This window comes from Theropithecus gelada, chromosome 1 (genome assembly GCF_003255815.1).
Source record: "Theropithecus gelada isolate Dixy chromosome 1, Tgel_1.0, whole genome shotgun sequence".
NCBI lineage: Eukaryota > Metazoa > Chordata > Mammalia > Primates > Cercopithecidae > Theropithecus > Theropithecus gelada.
In genome coordinates this window covers 73,532,612-73,551,906 of record NC_037668.1, presented here as the reverse complement: position 1 = coordinate 73,551,906, position 19,295 = coordinate 73,532,612, and the positions used below count along the sequence as shown (strand labels likewise).

Here is a 19,295-nt window from a genome sequence, read left to right as displayed (position 1 = left end):
GTTGATGTTTTTAGGGAATAAAGAAGGGCTTTTGGAAATATGTGGAGGTAGTGGCAGCTTTTAACCTTGACAGTAAAAGGAACTAGGTAGAATATAGGTGGTGAAAATGATAAGTGAATGGATGAGGAAGTCTGTCGGAGGAAGCCACTGGAAGCAACTTGAACTGTACTTGGAAGAGAAGAGATGATTAAAGATCATTGGCCAAGAAGAAATATGTGGGAATAAAACTAATTGACAAGTACAGTTATCTTTGAAAAGGGTTTAGGATATGTAGGGTTTATTTTCCTCTGATGTAGAAGGGAAAGAATGTGAATTCAAGTGAAGAGAGCAACTATTACAAAGAAGGAAACAGCCGAGCACGGAAGTTAACTGCCAGGCTATGGAATAGATAGATTCCACCTTGCACCTTCTTCATCTTACCACCTTGCGCAAGTTTCTTCACTTCCCAGTCTCAGTTTCTTCTTCTATAAAATAGACATTGTAATACCCACCGGTTTTTTGTGAGGAGTAAATGAGAAAATTTAATGAAATAACTAAAACTGGCATATAATAAGTGCCAGTAAATGGTAGCTATTGTTACCAACCTGCCAGCACACCTTATGTTTGTCCCATTTCTTGAGAGTTTATAAAGACTTTCTTGAGTGTTACTTTAAGATGTCTGCAAGCATTCTGCAGGACTACAGAAAATATAAAAATGAGTAAGAAAATGTCATTGTGTCCTCAAGGATCTCATAAATCAAAAGGTTAAAAAAGTGAGAAGGATAAAAATTATGACACAAAACTTAAGATCACTTTAGCCCTGTTGTGAGTCAGGGGTAGAATGAAGATTGGAAAACTAATATGAAGGTTGCTGCTCTTGAAGCTTGAAGAGGATGGTGACAGTTGGCAGAGAAGGGAGGTGGTAATGGCAGATAGTAGGAGGCAAATTAGGCAGCAAAAGAAAACAAGACATTCTTCCCTGGGAAATTAGGGTAACGATGGAAGATCAGGTTTCAGGAAATGTGATTGTGGTTCTGGGTACCTAGGATATAAGATGTTAGAGGGAGGAAGAGGTAAGATAACTAATAAGCAGATGTTGATTTATCCATTCATTTTATCTAAACATTAGCAATACTTAGTATCTGAGTAGTAAACACTGTATGTCACTAGCGGCACAAAATAATACTTGGCCTGTAATCCCAAAGAGTTTACTGTCTAGTGAAGAAACAGATACAAAAAAAAATTGACTGGGCGCGGTGGCTCACACCTGAAATCCCAGCAATTTGGGAAGCTGAGGTGGGCAGATCACAAGGTCAGGAGATAGAGACCATCCTGGCTAACATGGTGAAACCTCCTCTCTACTAAAAATACAAAAAATTAGCCAGGCGTGGTGGTGTCTCCTGTAGTCCCAGCTACTCCGGAGGCTGAGGCAGGAGAATGGCGTGAACCCAGGAGGTGGAGCATGCAGTGAGCCGAGATGGTGCCATTGCACTCCAGCCTGGGCCACAGAACGAGACTCTGTCTCAAAAAAAAAAAAAAAAAATTGTTCTTCTCTGCCTGGGGAGGGTCATCAAAATCTTTATGGATAACTGGGGTTCAAATACGTGATAAAGGAAAGAGAACTGCCATTTGTTGACATTTTACTATGTTGCTTGGTTAGGCTTTTTACACATGTTAAAGCATTTACTCCTTTAATCCTGGGATATAGAAATGACATACTGTAGGGTTACATAGCTAATAAGTGATAGAGTCAGACTTTTAACACAGGTCTGACTTCAAACCAGGGCTCTTTCTACTGTTCCAGAATGCCTCCTCTCTCGAAGGATGAAGAATAGAAGAGGAAGTTGAGAATTTAGTCTTTTGACTCAAACTTAACTAAGTTGAAATCTTTGTGACACTTTTTAGGATTGTGATCTTAAGTAAGTTATTAGATTTTGCTAAACTTTTCTCGACAGTAAATTGGAGCAAGTACTTGGAATATAATTTTTGAAACATCCTAATTAGTAAGTGGACGTTTAAAAACAGTAGTACGGTAGTTCGTTAGAAAGCAAGTAGGTAGGGCATTCTTGGCAGAGGGAACCTGTTACCCAGAAACTGGATGCAGAATATGGTGTGTTTGGAGTAAAGGAACCATAGTGGTTCAGTATGGCTGGTATGTGGAAGTGGATGGTTAAGTGGCTGGTAAGTGGCTGGTATGTGGAAGTAAGACTTCCTGGAAGCCTGTATAAAAAGAACAGGAGAGACGTTAAAGTAAGTAGAGATGCAATTTTACTTATTATCTACACAATTTTAACGTTTTTAACTGAAACAGTTATAAGTAATTGCTTTTTCTAATGAAGTTCACCTAGTTTAACAGATTACAGAAGAAGAGTACTGAAGCTAGAATGCTAGTATTCTTACATCCATTGAAAAGAAGGGAACTCAAGAGGTAAAGAGAGAACCTAGAGAGTGAAGCATCAGGAAATCAAGTAGGGAAAAAGGAACAGGTTCAGAAAATATTCGTAATGAGCAGTATCACATTTCCCAAAGAAGACAGGTTTTTTAGAGCTGGCCTTTGTAATATAAGGATGAAAGTTTTGGTTATTTATGAAAGAGTTTTGCTAAAATTGGGGATAGAAGGTGAGTATTGCAGGGAACTAAGCAGTAAGCAATGAATGAGCGAGTGAAAGATACCATGTACTGACTTAGAAGTTTGGCAATAAGAAGGTGATATATAAGATTGAAAATAAGAAGTCTGGCCTTTTTTTCCTAATTTCAGTAAGGTGGGTTAGCATAATTTGATAAACCCAAAAGGAAAGAGAACAAATAATGCTAGAAAGGGAGGAGGAAGTTCCTTTGAACTTGAGGAGCAAATGGCAGAGGAGGTAGGAGAAAGTTTGAGCCCAGTGATTTTAGGATTTTTAGTCCAGTAGAAGAAGATAAGCATTTGAAGTGGAGCAAGCTAGGGTTGGTTCGGAAATTAGAGGAAAAGGAGAGAACATTTTAAAAACAACAACAAGAAAACTGGGTATACAATTCACTTTAATGGACTTTTACATATGTAATCATCTAATAAAAACCAGTGTGGGACATAATGATTTTTCCAGGGGGTAGTCTAGCTATCCCATAGCGTTTAAGTTACTGAAAATTAAGTTGAAATAAAATTAGCAGAGATGTAGATACTCTGTTTTATGTAACAGAGTAAATCTTTTGTACTACTATGGCAGAAACCCAAGTGTTTCTGTGCTCTGAATTGACATTGTTTTAAAGACAGGACATCTGGTGACTCTACAACTCAGGGGAAGCCACAAATCATCTTTGAGAGTTAACCTGACACAAGCAACTATCTTTAGATTTTCATCAATGCAAGAAAAAAATTAATCTTCATTCTGGTTGGATCATTGTTTCTCTTATCTGCTTGCTTGTTCTTTTTGGAGGCATTTTGGGATAGTGGAAAGGCAGTTTCATTTACTAGCTGAATAACCTTGAACAAATTGTGTACCTTTCTTATCGTCAGTGTCATTCTCTATTAAAAGTCAGCATAACAATTATTATTCCTGATTGGTTTAAGAATTAAATAAAACTGTGTGACCATCACCTGGTACGTGGTAGATAGTAAAGTTAATTCCATTCCTAAAGCTATTATTGTGTCTTCTTTTAATACCCATCAATCAAGAAAGCAACCAGGAAAGGAATCCATTTCACTCAGGCCCCCTCTTTGTCCTGGAGGTCCTCAGTTCTAAGTGTTTCATTCTGGAAGTAAGTTGGAAGGTTTTCATTTGCTTCAGTACCACTCCTTTGGCTTGCCACATCTTCCTTGGTCTCCTCAGACAGTGTGGTAACTCAGTATTCCAGCTATCCATCGTAGTTGGGGTTATGGCCAGAGTGACAGAATGGGCCCAGACCCTGCAGAGTTGAGTAGATGGGCCTCCAGACCAAATAAATCAGGATTGTTCAACCATTTACAATAGCCACCCTGGCCTGGAACTAGCCTATTGCCATCAGAGTTCCTGGAAAGCTGCAGTTTTGTGACACTTTGTGGGCTATCAGGATTACATCCAAAGTTAACAAACACTACTAAAAAAAGTTTTGGGATTCAATACATTTGGAAAAGGCTACGTAACTGCCTCTCAATTTTTTTTTTTTTTTTTTTTTTTAACCGAGTCTTGCTCTGTCGCCCAGGCTGGAGTAAAGTGGCACGATCTTGGCTCACTGCAAGCTCTGCCTCCCGGGTTCACACCATTCTCCTGCTTCAGCCTCCCAAGTAGCTGGGACTACAGGCACCCGCCACCACGCCCAGCTAATTTTTTGTATTTTTAGTAGAGACAGGGTTTCACCGTGTGAGGTAGGATGGTCTTGATCTCTTGCCCTTGTGGTCTGCCCTCCTCCACCTCCCAAAGTGCTAGGATTACAGGCATGAGCCACTGTGCCTGGCCAACTGCTTCTCACATTCTTATGTGCAGTTAAGTGCTTTGAGAAATTGCCAGTAAAAAGCTTGTTGAACTTTTTTCACCCTAGCACCTCCCAAACTCACTGAACTAGAGCCCTCTTTTTGGGAAGCCACTATTAATATTCCATGGTTCTTCTGTATCCCATCTACCATTTTCCTTGAAGTGCCTCACCTCCGAAAGAGGTTGCACACTTCCCAAACATGTTAAGACAGTTAAGCCCTGGAAACTTGTTCTCATGCAACATTTCACTCTTTGCTTTATGATTTTATAAGCTGAGATTCTGTTTGTGTGCTTGTTCTGACTGATTTGTTCTTTCATCCTGTGTAGCCTAATGCATGGAAAGCTAACAGGATGGAGCACAAGTCAGGATCCCTTTCCTCTAGCCGGGAGTCCGCTTTTACCAGTCCAATCTCTGTTACCAAACCAGTGGTACTGGCTAGTGGTGCAGCTCTGAGTTCTCCCAAAGAGGTGAGTGAGGATAAAGCAGGAGTCTTTTTCTGAAATTGCCGTTTCCTGTTCACTTAGATAACAAGTGTAATATGTATAGCTGTGACACTTTGTTTTGTAGCTATATTTAGCTGAGAATACTTTATTTATTGATGTTTTCTGTTAGCATCCAAAAGTGGGCAGTGGCAGTGGCTAAATGGGGTGCCCTGTGGTGGACCAGGGGCATCCTATGTTAGACTGGCATTCTGCTGGTGTCTGTAGAAAGATCAAAGAGGTGCCATGTAAGCCAGCTACTCTTAACTGTATAAATCCTGCAAAACTGAAGTCTGCTTAAATAAAAGAATTGTTTGGTTTAAGACAGAGTGATAAATAGGCTACCAGATTCGTGAAGTTCGTGCTAAGTAGAAGAGAACCCCAGTTCTTGCTCTTTGCTGTCAGGAGAAACCTATTTGTGGTATTTGCCCAGAGTCCCTCCAGCACCACCCCTCCAATTGAGATCAGCTCCTCTCGTCTGACCAAGTTGACCCGCCGAACCACCGACAGGAAGAGTGAGTTCCTGAAAACTCTGAAGGATGACCGGAATGGAGACTTCTCAGAGAACAGAGACTGTGACAAGCTGGAAGATGTAAGAGCATCGGCTTTTTCTGGGGTAGCCTAGGAATTGTCCTTTGATACCTATGTGAGTTCTTCTTAAAGGATAAAGATGTGGCAAGATTTTTAAATGTACAGAGATAATGTCTGTAGGTGTAACTGCCTTCTAGACCACATAGTAAAGTGAGTTTAATCCATTTTTCAGCAAAAATTTTAAATTCGGGTTTATTTTAGTAATCACTCACCTATTGAAGTACATCTTGGTTGCTTCCAAGTGTTGGCAACTATAAATAAAACTGCAGTAAACATCCATGTGCAGGTTTCTGTGTTGGCATAAGTTCAACTCCTTTGGGTAAATACCAAGGAGCGCAATTGCTGGATCATATGGTAAGAGCTTGTTTAGTTTGTTAGGAAACCACCAAACTGTCTTCCAAAGTGGTTGTGCCATTTTGCATTCCCACCAACAGTAAATGAGAATTCCTGTTGCTACACATCCTCACCAGTATTCGATACTATCAGTGTTCTGGATTTTGGCCCTTCTGATAGCTGTGTAGTTCTAATTTGCACTTCCATGATGACATACGATGTGGAGCATCCATCTGTATCTTCTTTGGTGATGTGTTTGTTCAGGTCTCTCACCCATTTTTAAATGAGGTTGTCTGTTTTCTTATTGCTAAGTTTTAAGAGTTCTTAGAGTTCTTTTTATATCTTAGTTCATAGTCCTTTATTAGATGTGTCTTTGACTACAGTTTCTCTAAGTCTATGATTTGACTCTTCATTCTTTCTTATTTATTTATTTAGAGAGAGTCTCGCTCTTATCACCCAGACTGGAGTGCAGTGGCGCGATCTGGACTCATTGCAACCTCCACCTCCCGGGTTCAAGCGATTCTGCTGCCTCAGCCTCCCAAGTAGCTGGGATTACAGGCATCCGCCACCATGCCCAGCTAATTTTTGTATTCTTAGTAGAGATGGTGTTTCATCATTTTGGCCAGGCTGGTCTTGAACTCCTGGCCTCAAGTGTTCTGCCTGTCTCAGCCTCCCAAAATGCTAGGATTAAAGGCATAAGCCACCACACGTGGCCATATGTATTTATTTATTTATTTGTATTATTTTATTTTTTGAGATGGAGTTTCACTCTTGCCCAGGCTGGAGTGCAGTGGAGCAATCTTGGCTTACTGCAGCCACCGCCTTCCAGGTTCAAGCAGTTCTACTTCAGCCTCCCAAGTAGCTGAGATTATAGGCATGCGCCACCACATGACACAAGTTATTTAACTTCTTAGCTCTGGCCAGAGGACCAGGAAACTACAGTGCAGAACAGGAAGCAGAGGAAGGCGAACCTGCTCCCTTAAAGACCAAGAGCTCAGACCATAACTCTGAAACACAGCCTTGTGGTTCTGATAAGGAGTTAGAGCTGTGAGGATGAATGTTTCTGGAATAGAAAACTATTTTCTGGAATGTTTTTGGTTGTAGTAGAGACAAGGTTTCACCATGTTGGTCAGGCTGGTCTCGGATTCCAGAGCTCAGGTGATCCACCCACCTCCGCCTCCCAAAATGCTGGGATTACAGGCATGAGTTGCCATGCCCAGCTGGCCATATTTGTTTTTGAGACAGTGTCTCACACTGTCGCCCAGGCTGAATGCAGTGGCATTAATGATCACAGCTCACTGCAGCCTCTACCTCGCCTCCTCGAGCGATCCCCCAGCCTCAATCTCCCAAGTAGCTGGGACTACAGGCTTGTGCCACCATGCCTGGCTAATATTTTATTTGTTACAGAGATAGCTTCTTGCTATGTTGCTCAGGCTGGTGTTAAACTCCTAGACTCAAGCAGTCCTCCCACCTTTGGCCTCCGAAAGTGCTAGGATTACAGGTGTGAGCAACTACACTGTCTTTTAATTGTCTTGACAGCGTCTTTTGCAAAGCAGAGATTTTTTTATTTTAATGAAATCCAGCCTAATTAATTGTAGGCCAGGCATGGTGGCTCAAACCTATAATCCCAACATGTTGGTTGGCTGAGGTGGGCGGATCACCTGAGGTCAGGAGTTCGAGACCAGCCTGGCCAACCTGCCGAAACCCCTTTCCTACTAAAAACACAAAAATGAGCCGGGCATGGTGGCATGCACCTGTAGTCACAGCTACATGGGAGGCTGAGGCATGAGAATCACTTGAACACGAGAGGCGGAGGTTGCAGTGATCCGAGATCGTGCCACTCCAGCCTGGGCAACAGAGTGAGACTTGATCTCCAAAAAATAAGTAAGTAAGTAAGCACCAGAGTGAGACTTGATCTCCAAAAAATAGGTAAGTAAGTAAGTAAGTAAGTAAATAAATAAATAAATAAATAAATAAATAAATGTGATACCCAAGGTCATCTGAGTTTTCACTTATGTTGTCCTTATAGGAGTTTTGTAGTTTTGTGTTTTACATTTAGGTCTGTGACCCATTTTGAGTTTATTTTTGTGAAGGCTGTAAGGTCTTTGTTTAGATTTTTTTTTTTTTTAAATGTGGGTGTCCAATTGTTCCCCTCACCATATGTTGAAAAGACTATCTTTTCTCCATTGTATTTCCTTTGTCAAAGATCAGTTGTCTGTCTGTGGGCTCTCTGTTCTGTCCCATTGGACTATTTCTGTCATCTTCTGCCAGTACCACACTTTCCCCCCTACACCTCTTACGAGCACTTTTACCATAGTGTTTTAATTACTCTAGCTTTTGTGGTAAGTCTTGATGTCAGGTAATATCAGTACTCTGGTTTTATTCTTCAGTATTGTGTTGGCTGTTCTGGATCTTTTGCCTTTTCATTAAAACTTTAGAATCAGTTTATAAATTGACTTGTTGATACACCAGGTCCTCATTTGTAAATGGGGAAAAAATCTATGGGCTGAGGCTGTCTTTTGGAAAACACTTTCCTGGGTTGTGAATCCTTGATTTTGTAGGTTGCTTATATTACCACAAAGGAACCTTAAACCAAGTGTGTCCTTCCTTCCTTTTCCTCATTGCAGTTGGAGGACAACAGCACACCTGAACCAAAGGAAAATGAGGAGGACGGCTGTCATCAGAATGGTCTTGCCCTCCCTGTAGTGGAAGAAGGGGAGGTTCTCTCACACTCTCTAGAAGCAGAGCACAGGTAAGTGAGGAGGACATCACAGGGCATGCAGTGTCTGACCCTTAAGGACCTTGAACATACTGGAGAAGATATCTCAGATAGAGTCCCACATACAGAGAGAAGTGACCCAATCATAACTTGTTCTCTTTGTATGCCCCAGGTTGGCCTGTTGCCCATCAAACATTCTGTCACAAACCCAGCCATCTCTTCCACAATCTACTCTCCAATACTTTAATATTTTTAACTTCAGGCCGGGCACAGTGGCTCACGCCTGTAATCCCAGCACTTTGGGAGGCCAATGTGGGTAGATCACTTGAGGTTAAGAGTTCGAGACCAGCCTGGCCAACATGGCGAAACCCTGTCTCTACTAAAAATACAAAAATTAGCTGGGCATTGTAGTGTGTGCCTGTAATCCCAGCTACTAGGGAGGCTGGGACAGGAGAATGGCTCGAATCCGGGAGGTGGAGGTTGCAATGAGCTGAGATTGCACCCTGCACTCTAGCCTGGGTGACAGAGTGAGGCTCCTTCCCCCCACCAAAAAAAGCCAGTTTTGCAAGTGCTCTCTTTCTTCCTTACACTGCCTTGGTTTTGCTTCTACTGTCTCTTCTGTAGCTCTTCCTCTCTCAACTGTGAAGAGCCTCCATTTATTTACAGGCACCCAAGTAGCCACAATTAAAGCTTGTCCCACAGGGAGGAAAACAGAATTTCTTTAACATCCATTGTCCCTGGGTAGAAAAGTTTTCTGTGAAAAGAGATGGGCTGTTCACTTAGGCTTAATGATGTCATATTCTCTTTACCTGTCCTTCTGCATCCACCAGGTTATTGAAAGCAATGGGATGGCAAGAATATCCTGAAAACGATGAGAATTGCCTTCCCCTCACAGAGGATGAGCTCAAAGAGTTCCACATGAAGACAGAGCAGGTATGTTGTAAACCTTCTTCCTAGAGACCAGTTAGTAACCAGGAGAATAAGGAGTCCAGACAGTCCTTGCCCTGAGGGAGCCCTAGTTTAATGTGAGAGAAAGATCTGGGAGGGGTGGGAAAATTACCTTAGTAGAAATGTAGCGGGGCTCCTAAATCTGCCTGGGAAATAAGGATCCCCAGTATTGGATACAAAAACCAAGTGTCAGTTATTAGCAGATTCCAGAAAATAGTATACTCTTTCATCCTCACAGCTCTAACTCCTTATCAGAACCACAAGGCTGTGTTCCAGAGTTATGGTCTGAGCTCTTGGTCTTTAAGGAAGCAGGTTCACCTTCCTTTGCTTCCTGTTCTGCACTGTAGTTTCCTGGTCCTCTGGCCAGAGCTAAGAAGCTAAATAGCTTGTGTCAGTTTATCCAGCAGTTGCTTGGATTCTTTCTCTGAATAAAACACTGCTAGATCCTAGGGTGAACAAGACAAATGGGGTTTCTATAAAAATCCTTGAACTTCTGGTGGCATATATTTACAGCACAAAGTACAATTGGCCAAGTTCTTAAAAGGGGCATGGCACAAGCTGGTATGAGACCTTGCCACTCTGAACTCTGTTAGAAATAAGGACTTATGGCTGGGCGCAGTGGCTCTCGCCTGTAATCTCAGCACATTGGGAGGCTGAGGCAGGCAGATCACGAGGTCAGGAGCTCGAGACCAGCCTGGCCAATATGGTGAAACCTCATCTCTACTAAAAATACAAAAATTTAACCAGGCTTGGTGGCGTACGCCTGTAATCCCAGCTACTTGGGAGGCTGAGGCAGAAGAATCACTTGAACCCGGGAGGCAGAGGATGCAGTGAGCCAAGATCGTGCCATTGCACTCCAGCCCGGGCGACAGAGCGAGACTCCGTCTCCAAAAAAAAAAAAAAGAAAGAAAAAGGACTTTCAAGCTGCATCCCAGACATACTGAATCTGAATCTGCATTTTTGAAAGATGCACAGATGGCCGGGCGCGGTGGCTCAAGCCTGTAATCCCAGCACTTTGGGAGGCCGAGACGGGCGGATCACAAGGTCAGGAGATCAAGACCATCCTGGCTAACACGGTGAAACCCCGTCTCTACTAAAAAAATACAAAAAACTAGCCGGGCGAGGTGGCGGGCGCCTGTAGTCCCAGCTACTCGGGAGGCTGAGGCAGGAGAATGGCGTAAACCCAGGAGGCGGAGCTTGCAGTGAGCTGAGATCTGGCCACTGCACTCCAGCCTGGGCGACAGAGCGAGACTCCGCCACAAAAAAAAAAAAAAAAAAAAAAAAAGAAAGATGCATAGATGACTCGTACATTAAAATTTGAAAAACACTGCTATAACAGATCTCAGAGGGTCTCTTAGAAGCACCCCCTATCCCACATTCTACCTAGAATTGAATTGAGGCCTGGCCTTTCCCAGGGCTCATGAGTCAGTGCAGTCATTGACAACTTTTTCTTTTTTCTTTCTCTCCCATGCTAACCATAGCTGAGAAGAAATGGCTTTGGAAAGAATGGCTTCTTGCAGAGCCGCAGTTCCAGCCTGTTCTCCCCTTGGAGAAGCACTTGCAGAGCAGAGTTTGAGGACTCAGACACCGAAACCAGTAGCAGTGAAACATCAGATGACGATGCCTGGAAGTAGGCATATAAATGCTCACAGTTAAATCTGACCCAGTAAACTCTGTGTGTTTAGGGAGTATACAAAAGAAATCGTTCTTTTCCTTTTCTTATGTTGTTGAATACTTCATTCACAAGGGAAATAATCGTATCCCAAAGAGAGAGCGATTGGCTTGTTTCGCTTTTGTTGTTGTTCTTCCCTGTTATCTGCTTAATAGAGAGAAGTTTGTGTGGTGGGACAGATTTTTTAAACACACACACACACACCCCCAGTATATATGGGGTGATGCACAGGTAGGAGCTGGCAGTGCAGGGAAGAGGAGACACCGGTCTGCAGCAACAGCTTCTACTACCAGCCCTTAGGGCACTCACCCCTGTGCTCAAGCAATCATTGTCAATGACAAAGTGACTATTGAAGTTATAATTGTATTAAATTAATGCTAATAATTTGGATATTTTATTTTATTTTTGGCTGCTCGGGTAACTTTAGCCCTTAACCAAGCATACATGGTTTTTTTGGTTGTTTTTTTTTGTTTTGTTTTGTTTTTTTTCTTTTTCCTTTTTGGGTACAGCTGTAAAATATTTGGATATAGGAAATGTTGTGTTATCTTGCAGCCTTGATATTCAGGGTGGATTGTAAAATATAAATTTTTGTGAGATTTCAAAGATTAAGATTATTTTGATAACATTATTTACAGATTTAAAAGATGTGGTTATCACAAGTCTCGAGGGGGAAACTACTGCATAAAATAACTAACTTGGAATAAATATTTTGCATCAGTTTGGATTGTCTTGTGTAAGAAGTATATTTTCTTTAAAATTAAATGAGTGGATTCTTTTTTAGGGGAAATATTTTTAGAAGTTGGGGGGAAATGTGAATTCAGACACAACTGTTCTCTTTTTAGGAGATACTTTTTTGATGCAGAAAAACCTGTGCAATAAAATACCACTAATAAAGTCAGAAACCAAGTTTTTTTTTTTTTTTCCTGAAACTGTTTTTTAGTGCCCATGTATTTACCAGTATACATATTTTAAGGGAAGTCTATTCTGTTTTCCTACTAAATAAGAACTTAGAGCAGGGGTTGGGGGAGAGTTGGACGATGCTAGCCGGATGGCTAGTGAAGGAAGCAGGTTTTTTCATTCAACAAATACTTTCTTTTTTATTTTTATTTTTGAGATGGAATCTCTCTGTGTCGCCCAGGCTGGAGTGCAGTGGCGCCATCTCGACTCACTGCAAGCTCCGCCTCCCGGGTTCCTGCCATTCCCCTGCCTCAGCCTCCCAAGTAGCTGGGACTACAGATGCCCGCTACCACACCCAGCTAATTTTTTGTGTTTTTAGTAGAGATGGGGTTTCACCTTGTTAGCCAGGATGGTCTCGATCTCCTGACCTCGTGATCCGCCCGCCTTGGCCTCCCAAAGTGCTGGGATTACAGGCGTGAGCCACTGCGCCGGCCCATTCAACAAATACTTTCTAAGCCCCTGCTGTATGTCCCCGGCATTGTGCAAGGCTCTGAGGATGCAAGGAGTGCCCAGCCCCATAGGGGAGAGAATAGACAGTGATCTAAGAAAAGGCCAGGAGTGCAAGACCAGCCTGGGCAACACAGTGACCTGTCTACAAAAAACAAAAACATTAAAATAGCCAGGTCCGGCAGGGCATGGTGGCTCACGCCTGTTATCCCATCACTTTGGGAGGCTGAAGTGGGTGGATCGCCTGAGGTCAGAAGTTCAAGACCAGCCTGGCCAACATGGCGAAACCCCATCTCTACTAAAAATACAAAAAAATTAGCCAGGCGTGGCGGCAGGCGCCTGTAATCCCAACTATTTAGGAGACTGAGGCAGGAGAATTGCTTAAACCCAGGAGGCAGAGGTTGCAGTGAGCCTGTACCGCACCATTGCACTCCAGCCTGGGCAACAGAGCAAGACTATCTCAAAAACAGAAACAAAATAGCCAGGTCCACCTGGTAGCACACGCTTGTTGTCCCAGCTTCTTGGGAGGCTAAGGCAGGAGGATTGCTTGATTCCAAGAGAGGTCAGGGCTACAGTGAGCCATGATGGCACCACTGCAATCCAGCCTGGATGACAGAGTGAGACCCTGTCTCTTGAGGGGGGTTGGGGGGATTGGTAGTAGTATTTCTACCAAATGCCTATCGCTGTTGCACCATTATAAAGTCAAACAGTCAAAAGTCTAACCACTGAAAATCGGGACAAACTTAGCTGTTGAAAAGTAGGTTTCGATTTGGGCTTTGCCATTTACTTGTTTTCTGAGAACATATTTCTAAAAATGTGCTCTTGGTGTCAGTTGGAATGAAGCTGAACTGAGATGACATAACCTTGAACACTTTGTCACTTGCTGCTGGTGGGCCATACCTCGGCTTTAGGTACTGTGTTGGGAAATGTCTTAAGTCCCTGTCTTGTTAAGAAAAGGGGTTTCTTGGCCAGGCGCGGTGGATCACGAGGTCAGGAGATGGAGACCATCCTGGACTAACATGGTGAAACCCCCTCTCTACTAAAAAATAGAAAAAAATGAGCCAGGCTTGGTGGCGGACGCCTGTAGTCTCAGCTACTGGGGAGGCTGAAGCGGGAGAATGGTGTCAACCCAGGAGGCGGAGCTTGCAGTGAGCACTGCACTGCACTCCAGCCTGGGTGACAGAGCAAGACTCCGTCTCAAAAATAAATAAATAAATAAATAAAGGGGGTTTCTTAAGAAATATGTGGTCACCTCAGAGCTCCTGCATATATTTTGGGAGTGGGAGTGGAGTGAAGAATTTCACCAACAGTTCAGGGCCTTTCTGGCTTCTGGCCAATCTTGGGAGAGAAGGGGTTTCTTTGTGGACTTGACTCCCTCATCTGATAGATTCATTGTGTTCACCCACAGCTTCTTGGGCTGTGCTGATTATCTCCGTCTACAGCTGAAAAACGAATCAGGGAATGCGAGTTAGGGAAAGACTGCTATCTCTGGTGTGATGTGGTTTCCAGGCAGAATGCTGGAAAGGTCAGTGTGCCTCCTTTACCATGTAGTTCTCTGGATTGCAGAATGGTACAAACTGTTACTTATATCCACTTAGGAGTACAGCAATGAAAAAGATGATGCCTGCCTTTTAGAGGCTATTAAATGACCAATGATGGAGTGATAAGGGCCCAGCTACTCTAGGAGGCAACTGTTTTTTCCTCTATTAATAGGGAAACCAAGCTACAGTTAAGAGACTTGCCCACGTTCAGACTTTGTAACACTTTTTCAAGCCAGTGACTCCTCCCAAATGGCCAAGGTGTCCCCACCCATTCTCCTGACCTGCCCAGCCTTGTGGTTGCTGTCCAGGGAGCTAAGGCTCTCACCAAACAAACTTGAAGATCTGGCAGACCTAACAGACCTGGCCTTTCCTCTCGGCCTCTGGCTTTCTGTCTCTTTCATCCTCCTCTGCCTTTCCCCTGCCCTTGATCCCTTCTGCAGGTCTTGACTTGTTTCAGGAAACAGGTCCCATCCCATGGACTCCCATTCTGGGGAGCCAGCGCTCCTGCCCTGTGGGACCTGTGACATGGTTTTCCGCTCCTCAGCTCTGTTAGCCACCCACACACAGCGCTTCTGCATTGGCCACCCGACCCAAGAGAAGACATTTGGAGCACAGGCCTCAGTTGCCACTGAACCCCAAGGGGCCGCGGTAAGGGCCTCCATGGCCATGGGTGGGGATTCAAAGGAGCAGGACCTTTATAATTCCTCATCCTCCTACACCCTGTCCCCAGGTTGTGCCACAAGATCTCCAGGGCCTCCCAGACCAGCAGGCCAGTAAATGTGCTCTAAAGAGGTTAACAGAGGAGGTACAGCTGCCTACCTTTCCCCAGGGCTCAAAACGTTGACCGTCTTCCCCAAACCTGTAGATCATACTTGGGACAGATTCTGCCCACACAGAGATCGCGGATCGCTGTTACCTCCAGGTGCAATGGCTGCGGCTATCCCTACAGGAAATGCGGCCCTGGATAACAGAGGTCCCCAGGGTGCTCGCGGGGTCCTGGACACGTTCCGAGGCGCGCCCTCAGAGTCCCATGTCCGAGGCGGTGGGAAGCCCCAGCGAGCGGCTGCGAGCGCTGCTCAGGACTCGCGCGAGGCGCGTGGCGGAGACGGAAGCGCAGAGCTGGGCCCTGCAGCAACGCGGCCAGGGTGAAGGAGATGGGGGGCGGGGACCAAGGACCTCCTCTGCCCTTACCCTTTGGCTTAAGCTTGCTCGCGCCGGTTCTGACTCGGCCCGCATTCCCTCAGAACTGAGCCGGCGCCTCCAAGGTGTGGCCTGTACGCGGGGCGGGATATCCCGCCTCTTCGGCCTGGAGCAGGAGATTCGAGAACTACGAACTGAGGCCGGTAGGACGCGGGGAGCTCTAGAGGTGTTGGGAGCCCGCATTCAGGAGCTGCAGGCGGAGCCAGGGTGAGACCCCGACGAAGCGGAACCCCGGAACATGCGGCTCCGGGGTGGGAGGGGCCGGCGGGCTGGCTGGAGCCCCGGACCCCTGATGCATTACCGTCTCCCTGCGTGTCGCCTGCCACCCCAGGAACCCGCTGAGCTCCGGTCGAGAGGCAAAACTCTATTCTCCAGTGCTAAAGGCCAACCCAGGAACTCTGGCTGCCGAAATCGGGTGAGGGCCGGGGTCTGGAGATGGGCATGGGACGAAGCGCTGAGCAGTTCTGGAAAGATGGCCTTCCTGTTCCCCATTGCCTAGGGCCCTGCGGGAGGCCTACATTCGAGACGGAGGCCGGGACCCCGGTGTGCTGGGCCAGATATGGCAGTTGCAGGTGGAGGCGTCTGCACTGGAGCTGCAGCGGTCGCAGACCCGCAGAGGTGAACAGGAGGGCCTCTCGGCAGCGGTGGTCAGTCCTGGGAGGAGAAAAGAACTCGAGGGAGGGTCTGTGGCTGTGGATAGGATGTGAGCTGACAAGTCCAGCCTTATCCGAAGAGCCTTAGCGCTGGAGAGCTGCTTGCAGCTGGACCCGGCCAGTCACCAGAGGTCAAAGGTGACAGGTCACACTTGTTCATTGCAGGAAGGGCAGGTGCCACCTCAGGGGAGCTTCCAGTAGTGGAGGCTGAAAACCGGCGCCTGGAGGCAGAAATCTTGGCTTTGCAAATGCAGCGGAGTCAGGCAGCCTTGGGTCAGTGAGCACCCCAACCCTATCCCATCCCACCTCTCCCCAGCAGGCCCGGCTCGGGCAGCCAGTGCATGGGGAACAAGTCCCGTGTTTATGACTCCCCTAGTCTGCACGTGTGTGTCCCTGTATCCTCAGGGCTCCGCCAACCCATTTGTGGGTATCTCAGCTAATTACCTGCTTTGTCCAACTTAGGGGCACCCTAACTCTTCTTCTGCTCCTAGGGCCCCGGGATCTGCGACTCCTGTGGGGTGCCAGCCTACAACCGAAGGGGAGGAGAGATCCCCCACTCCTTTCACCGCCAGTGGCACCACCACTGCCACCACTTCCAGGCTTCACGGAGGTTCGGTTCCTGGGTGGGGGAAAGGCTGTGAAGACACTGGGTGGAGGGGGGAATAGGTTGCGGGCAGCTCTGCTCTGAGCAGTTGGGGGAACTTGGGCAGCTAAAAGGCCTTCTGGAGGAGTCAACTATCTTCCCCACAGCCACAGCTTCCTGGAACAATGACCAGAAACCTGGGCCTGGACCCACACTTCCTCCTACCCACATCGGACGTGCTGGGCCCTGCACCCTACGATCCTGGGTGAGGCCCATGCCACTTTTCACATCCTCTGTGACTTGGCCAGCACTGCTGGTTAAGGGAGCCCACTAGGGCCAGATAGGGTTAGGAACCTGCCTGAGAGGAGAGAGGTTGAAAGGAGTTGGGTGTTTCTGTGCTAAGACTTGTGTTCCCCAGGGCTGGCCTGGTCATTTTCTATGATTTCCTGCGGGGCCTTGAGGCTTCCTGGATTTGGGTGCAACTAAGGACTGGCTTGGCACGCGATGGACAGGATACAGGAGGGACCACAGCATTGCCCCCAGCCATTTGCCTGCCCCCACCTCCTGCTCCCGGGCCCATGGGCAACTGTGCTATCCTTGCCAGCAGGCAGCCTGTGCCCAGGTCAGTAGGTGGGGATCATGACTCTGGTACTCTGCCACAATTAAGGCTTATCCATCATTCTGCTAAGTTTTCTCATCTGTATACAGAGGCCACTGGCTCTAAAGGGCTAAGTCCTAGGAAGGGACTGCAGCTCTGGCTTCCGACACTGCTTTTTGGTTATTCTACAGACTGCCACCCTCACCATCAGTATCTTTGGTCTGTGAGCTGCAGGTCTGGCAGGGCCTGGCATGGGCTAGGGCACCACAGCCAAAGGCTTGGGTCTCACTTGGGCTATTTGACCAAGATCAGCGGGTGCTAAGCGGCCGCTGGCGCCTCCCACTTCGGGCCCTTCCTCTGGACCCCAGCCTTAGCCTCAGGCAGCTGAATGGGATTCCTCAGGTGAGTGTGGTGGGTGGGGATTGGGCATACAGCAAGGTACAAGTGCAATACCATTTCATCTCTCCTCAGGCAGGTCAGGCTGAGCTCTTTCTGCGGCTGGTGAATGCAAGAGATGCAGCTGTCCAGACACTGGCAGAGATCAATCCAGCAAGTGCCCATGAGTACCAGTACCCACCTCCGGTGAGGGCCCAGCTGCAGCTAGGGACACCACAGCTACCCATACCAGTGTGGCTAATAGCCAGACTTTATTGACCACTGTATGCCAGTCATTACCAATGCTTTTCTGTTTGATCCTCACATCTCTATGAAGTCCTACTCTGTAACAGATAAGGAAATCAAAGCAGGACCAGGTTAACTTGGTTCACAGTAAGTTGAGACTCTAAGGAAGCCTAACTCCACAATCTGTGTGCTTAACCTTTACATTTTTGCTCAAAACCTGCCTTCTCACTGTTCCACAGGTGTCAAGCACATCTTCACCGGAAGCCAACTTCCTCACCCCCACATCTGGCTTTGCTGATCCCCCACCTCGTACAGAAGAGCCCCTCAGTGGAGTCAAGGATAGAGATGAGGGTTTGGGCCCTCACCACAGTTCTGACTTGCCCCCAGTGAGTTTCTGAACCCAAGTGAATGTGGGGATGAGCATCTGAACATGCACAGGACTGGGGCCTATTTCCAGACCTACAGCTTTTACTACTCCATGTTCTGACATTGGGTCTAGAAGCAACTAGCAGTTGAGTACAGAATACGAGCTCCAACCACAGTTTTACCACCTCCCATAAGTCCTTAACTTTTCTGTACCTCTTTTTTTTTTTTTAAAAACAGGCTAAGGATTAAATGAGTTTGTCAGGTATTTATGATATTGTCTGGCACTTACAAAGTTCTCCGAAAGGTGACTAGGGGGCATTCTTTAATTCCAACTAAAGGACCTTTAAATTCCCACTAGTTTCCACTGGATTTTTTAGTAAAGCCAGTTTTATTGCCAAACTTAAATCTGTTTCCTCAGTATTTCTGCCAGGAAACCTTTCAGGTTGTCAAGGTACCAACAAACAGGAAGCTCCTGAGGCCTTATGTACTTCGATTCCGGGATAGGTCCCCAGCCCAAGGCTGTTCCCCTACCCAGAGGTTACATGTGAGATCCTAGCCTAGATACTGTGCCTAGCCCTAGACCCCAGTGCCAACCAGAGGAGGTCAAGTGCCTGGGATTAAACTACATCATGACTGTCCTGACCAAGAAAGGGGGGAAAAGTCTCAGGACCTGGTACACTGCAAGGGCATCATCAGGAAGAAACTCCACACCCAGGATAAGCCAGAGATCCTGCAACCATGAGTTATTGTGACCAGCCCAGAAAAACTTAGTCTGAAAAATGGGCTTGAATTTAGGGGTCAGCCATAGCTCCCTCTGCCTCCAGTGCAACAAAGCAGCCCTATGGATGTCACGACTACTAAATTTTAGTGGTGATGCAGGGCAGGCGTTGTTTGGAATTCAGATCCTGATACTTAAACTAAGGGTCAGGTCAGAAGCAGCTCAGTCTCAAGTGAGCCCTGAACTCTAGATACCAGTGAGAGCCCAACGGGTATAACATTAATACTAGTGCCCTCACCACCAGCATCCTTGGACTGCTGGGCTCATTCCTGCCTTTGAAACCCTCTATCACACACAGAAATGCTCCAGGCAGTCAGGTGAGGTGGCTCACGCCTGTAATCCCAACACTTCGGGAGGCCGAAGTGGGCAGATCACTTTAGGTCAGGAGTTCGAGTCCAG

General features: G+C 46.2%; 2 protein-coding genes across 4 annotated transcripts in view; both read left to right on the top strand.

Annotated features, from left to right (window-relative positions):
• The window catches only part of GPBP1L1 (GC-rich promoter binding protein 1 like 1), a 58,513-nt gene extending 46,463 nt beyond the window's left edge, over nt 1–12,050 (top strand). For both annotated transcript variants that reach the window (XM_025384376.1, XM_025384385.1), the window contains exons 8-12: nt 4,737–4,877; nt 5,323–5,481; nt 8,441–8,565; nt 9,363–9,465; nt 10,962–12,050. In XM_025384376.1, coding sequence (XP_025240161.1) covers nt 4,737–4,877; nt 5,323–5,481; nt 8,441–8,565; nt 9,363–9,465; nt 10,962–11,114 — 681 coding nt within the window. In that variant the 3' untranslated portion in view covers nt 11,115–12,050. The remainder of the gene's footprint in view (nt 1–4,736; nt 4,878–5,322; nt 5,482–8,440; nt 8,566–9,362; nt 9,466–10,961) is intronic.
• A 2,521-nt stretch (nt 12,051–14,571) lies between these two features.
• Nucleotides 14,572–18,383, top strand: CCDC17 (coiled-coil domain containing 17). Of its 2 annotated transcripts, none has more exons than XM_025384363.1 (13): nt 14,572–14,745; nt 14,828–14,902; nt 15,047–15,242; nt 15,342–15,504; nt 15,629–15,712; nt 15,797–15,915; nt 16,116–16,223; nt 16,442–16,560; nt 16,701–16,798; nt 16,952–17,155; nt 17,323–17,533; nt 17,603–17,713; nt 17,992–18,383. In XM_025384363.1, the coding sequence occupies exons 1-13, from the start codon at nt 14,572–14,574 to the stop codon at nt 18,148–18,150; spliced, it is 1,821 nt and encodes a 606-aa protein (XP_025240148.1). In that variant the 3' UTR covers nt 18,151–18,383. The 2 variants fall into 2 exon arrangements, with proteins under 2 accessions (XP_025240148.1, XP_025240140.1); XM_025384355.1 differs by having other exon boundaries at nt 15,020–15,242.
• Nucleotides 18,384–19,295: the final 912 nt, after the last annotated feature.

Excerpts from the sequence above, each read along its gene's own strand:
- CCDC17 (XM_025384355.1), top strand. The coding sequence starts at position 14,572 with ATGGACTCCCATTCTGGGGAGCCAGCGCTCCTGCCCTGTGGGACCTGT. Across the intron at positions 15,243-15,341 it reads CCTGCAGCAACGCGGCCAGG|AACTGAGCCGGCGCCTCCAA; the intron begins GTGAAGGAGATG and ends GCATTCCCTCAG. Across the intron at positions 15,505-15,628 it reads GAGCTGCAGGCGGAGCCAGG|GAACCCGCTGAGCTCCGGTC; the intron begins GTGAGACCCCGA and ends CTGCCACCCCAG.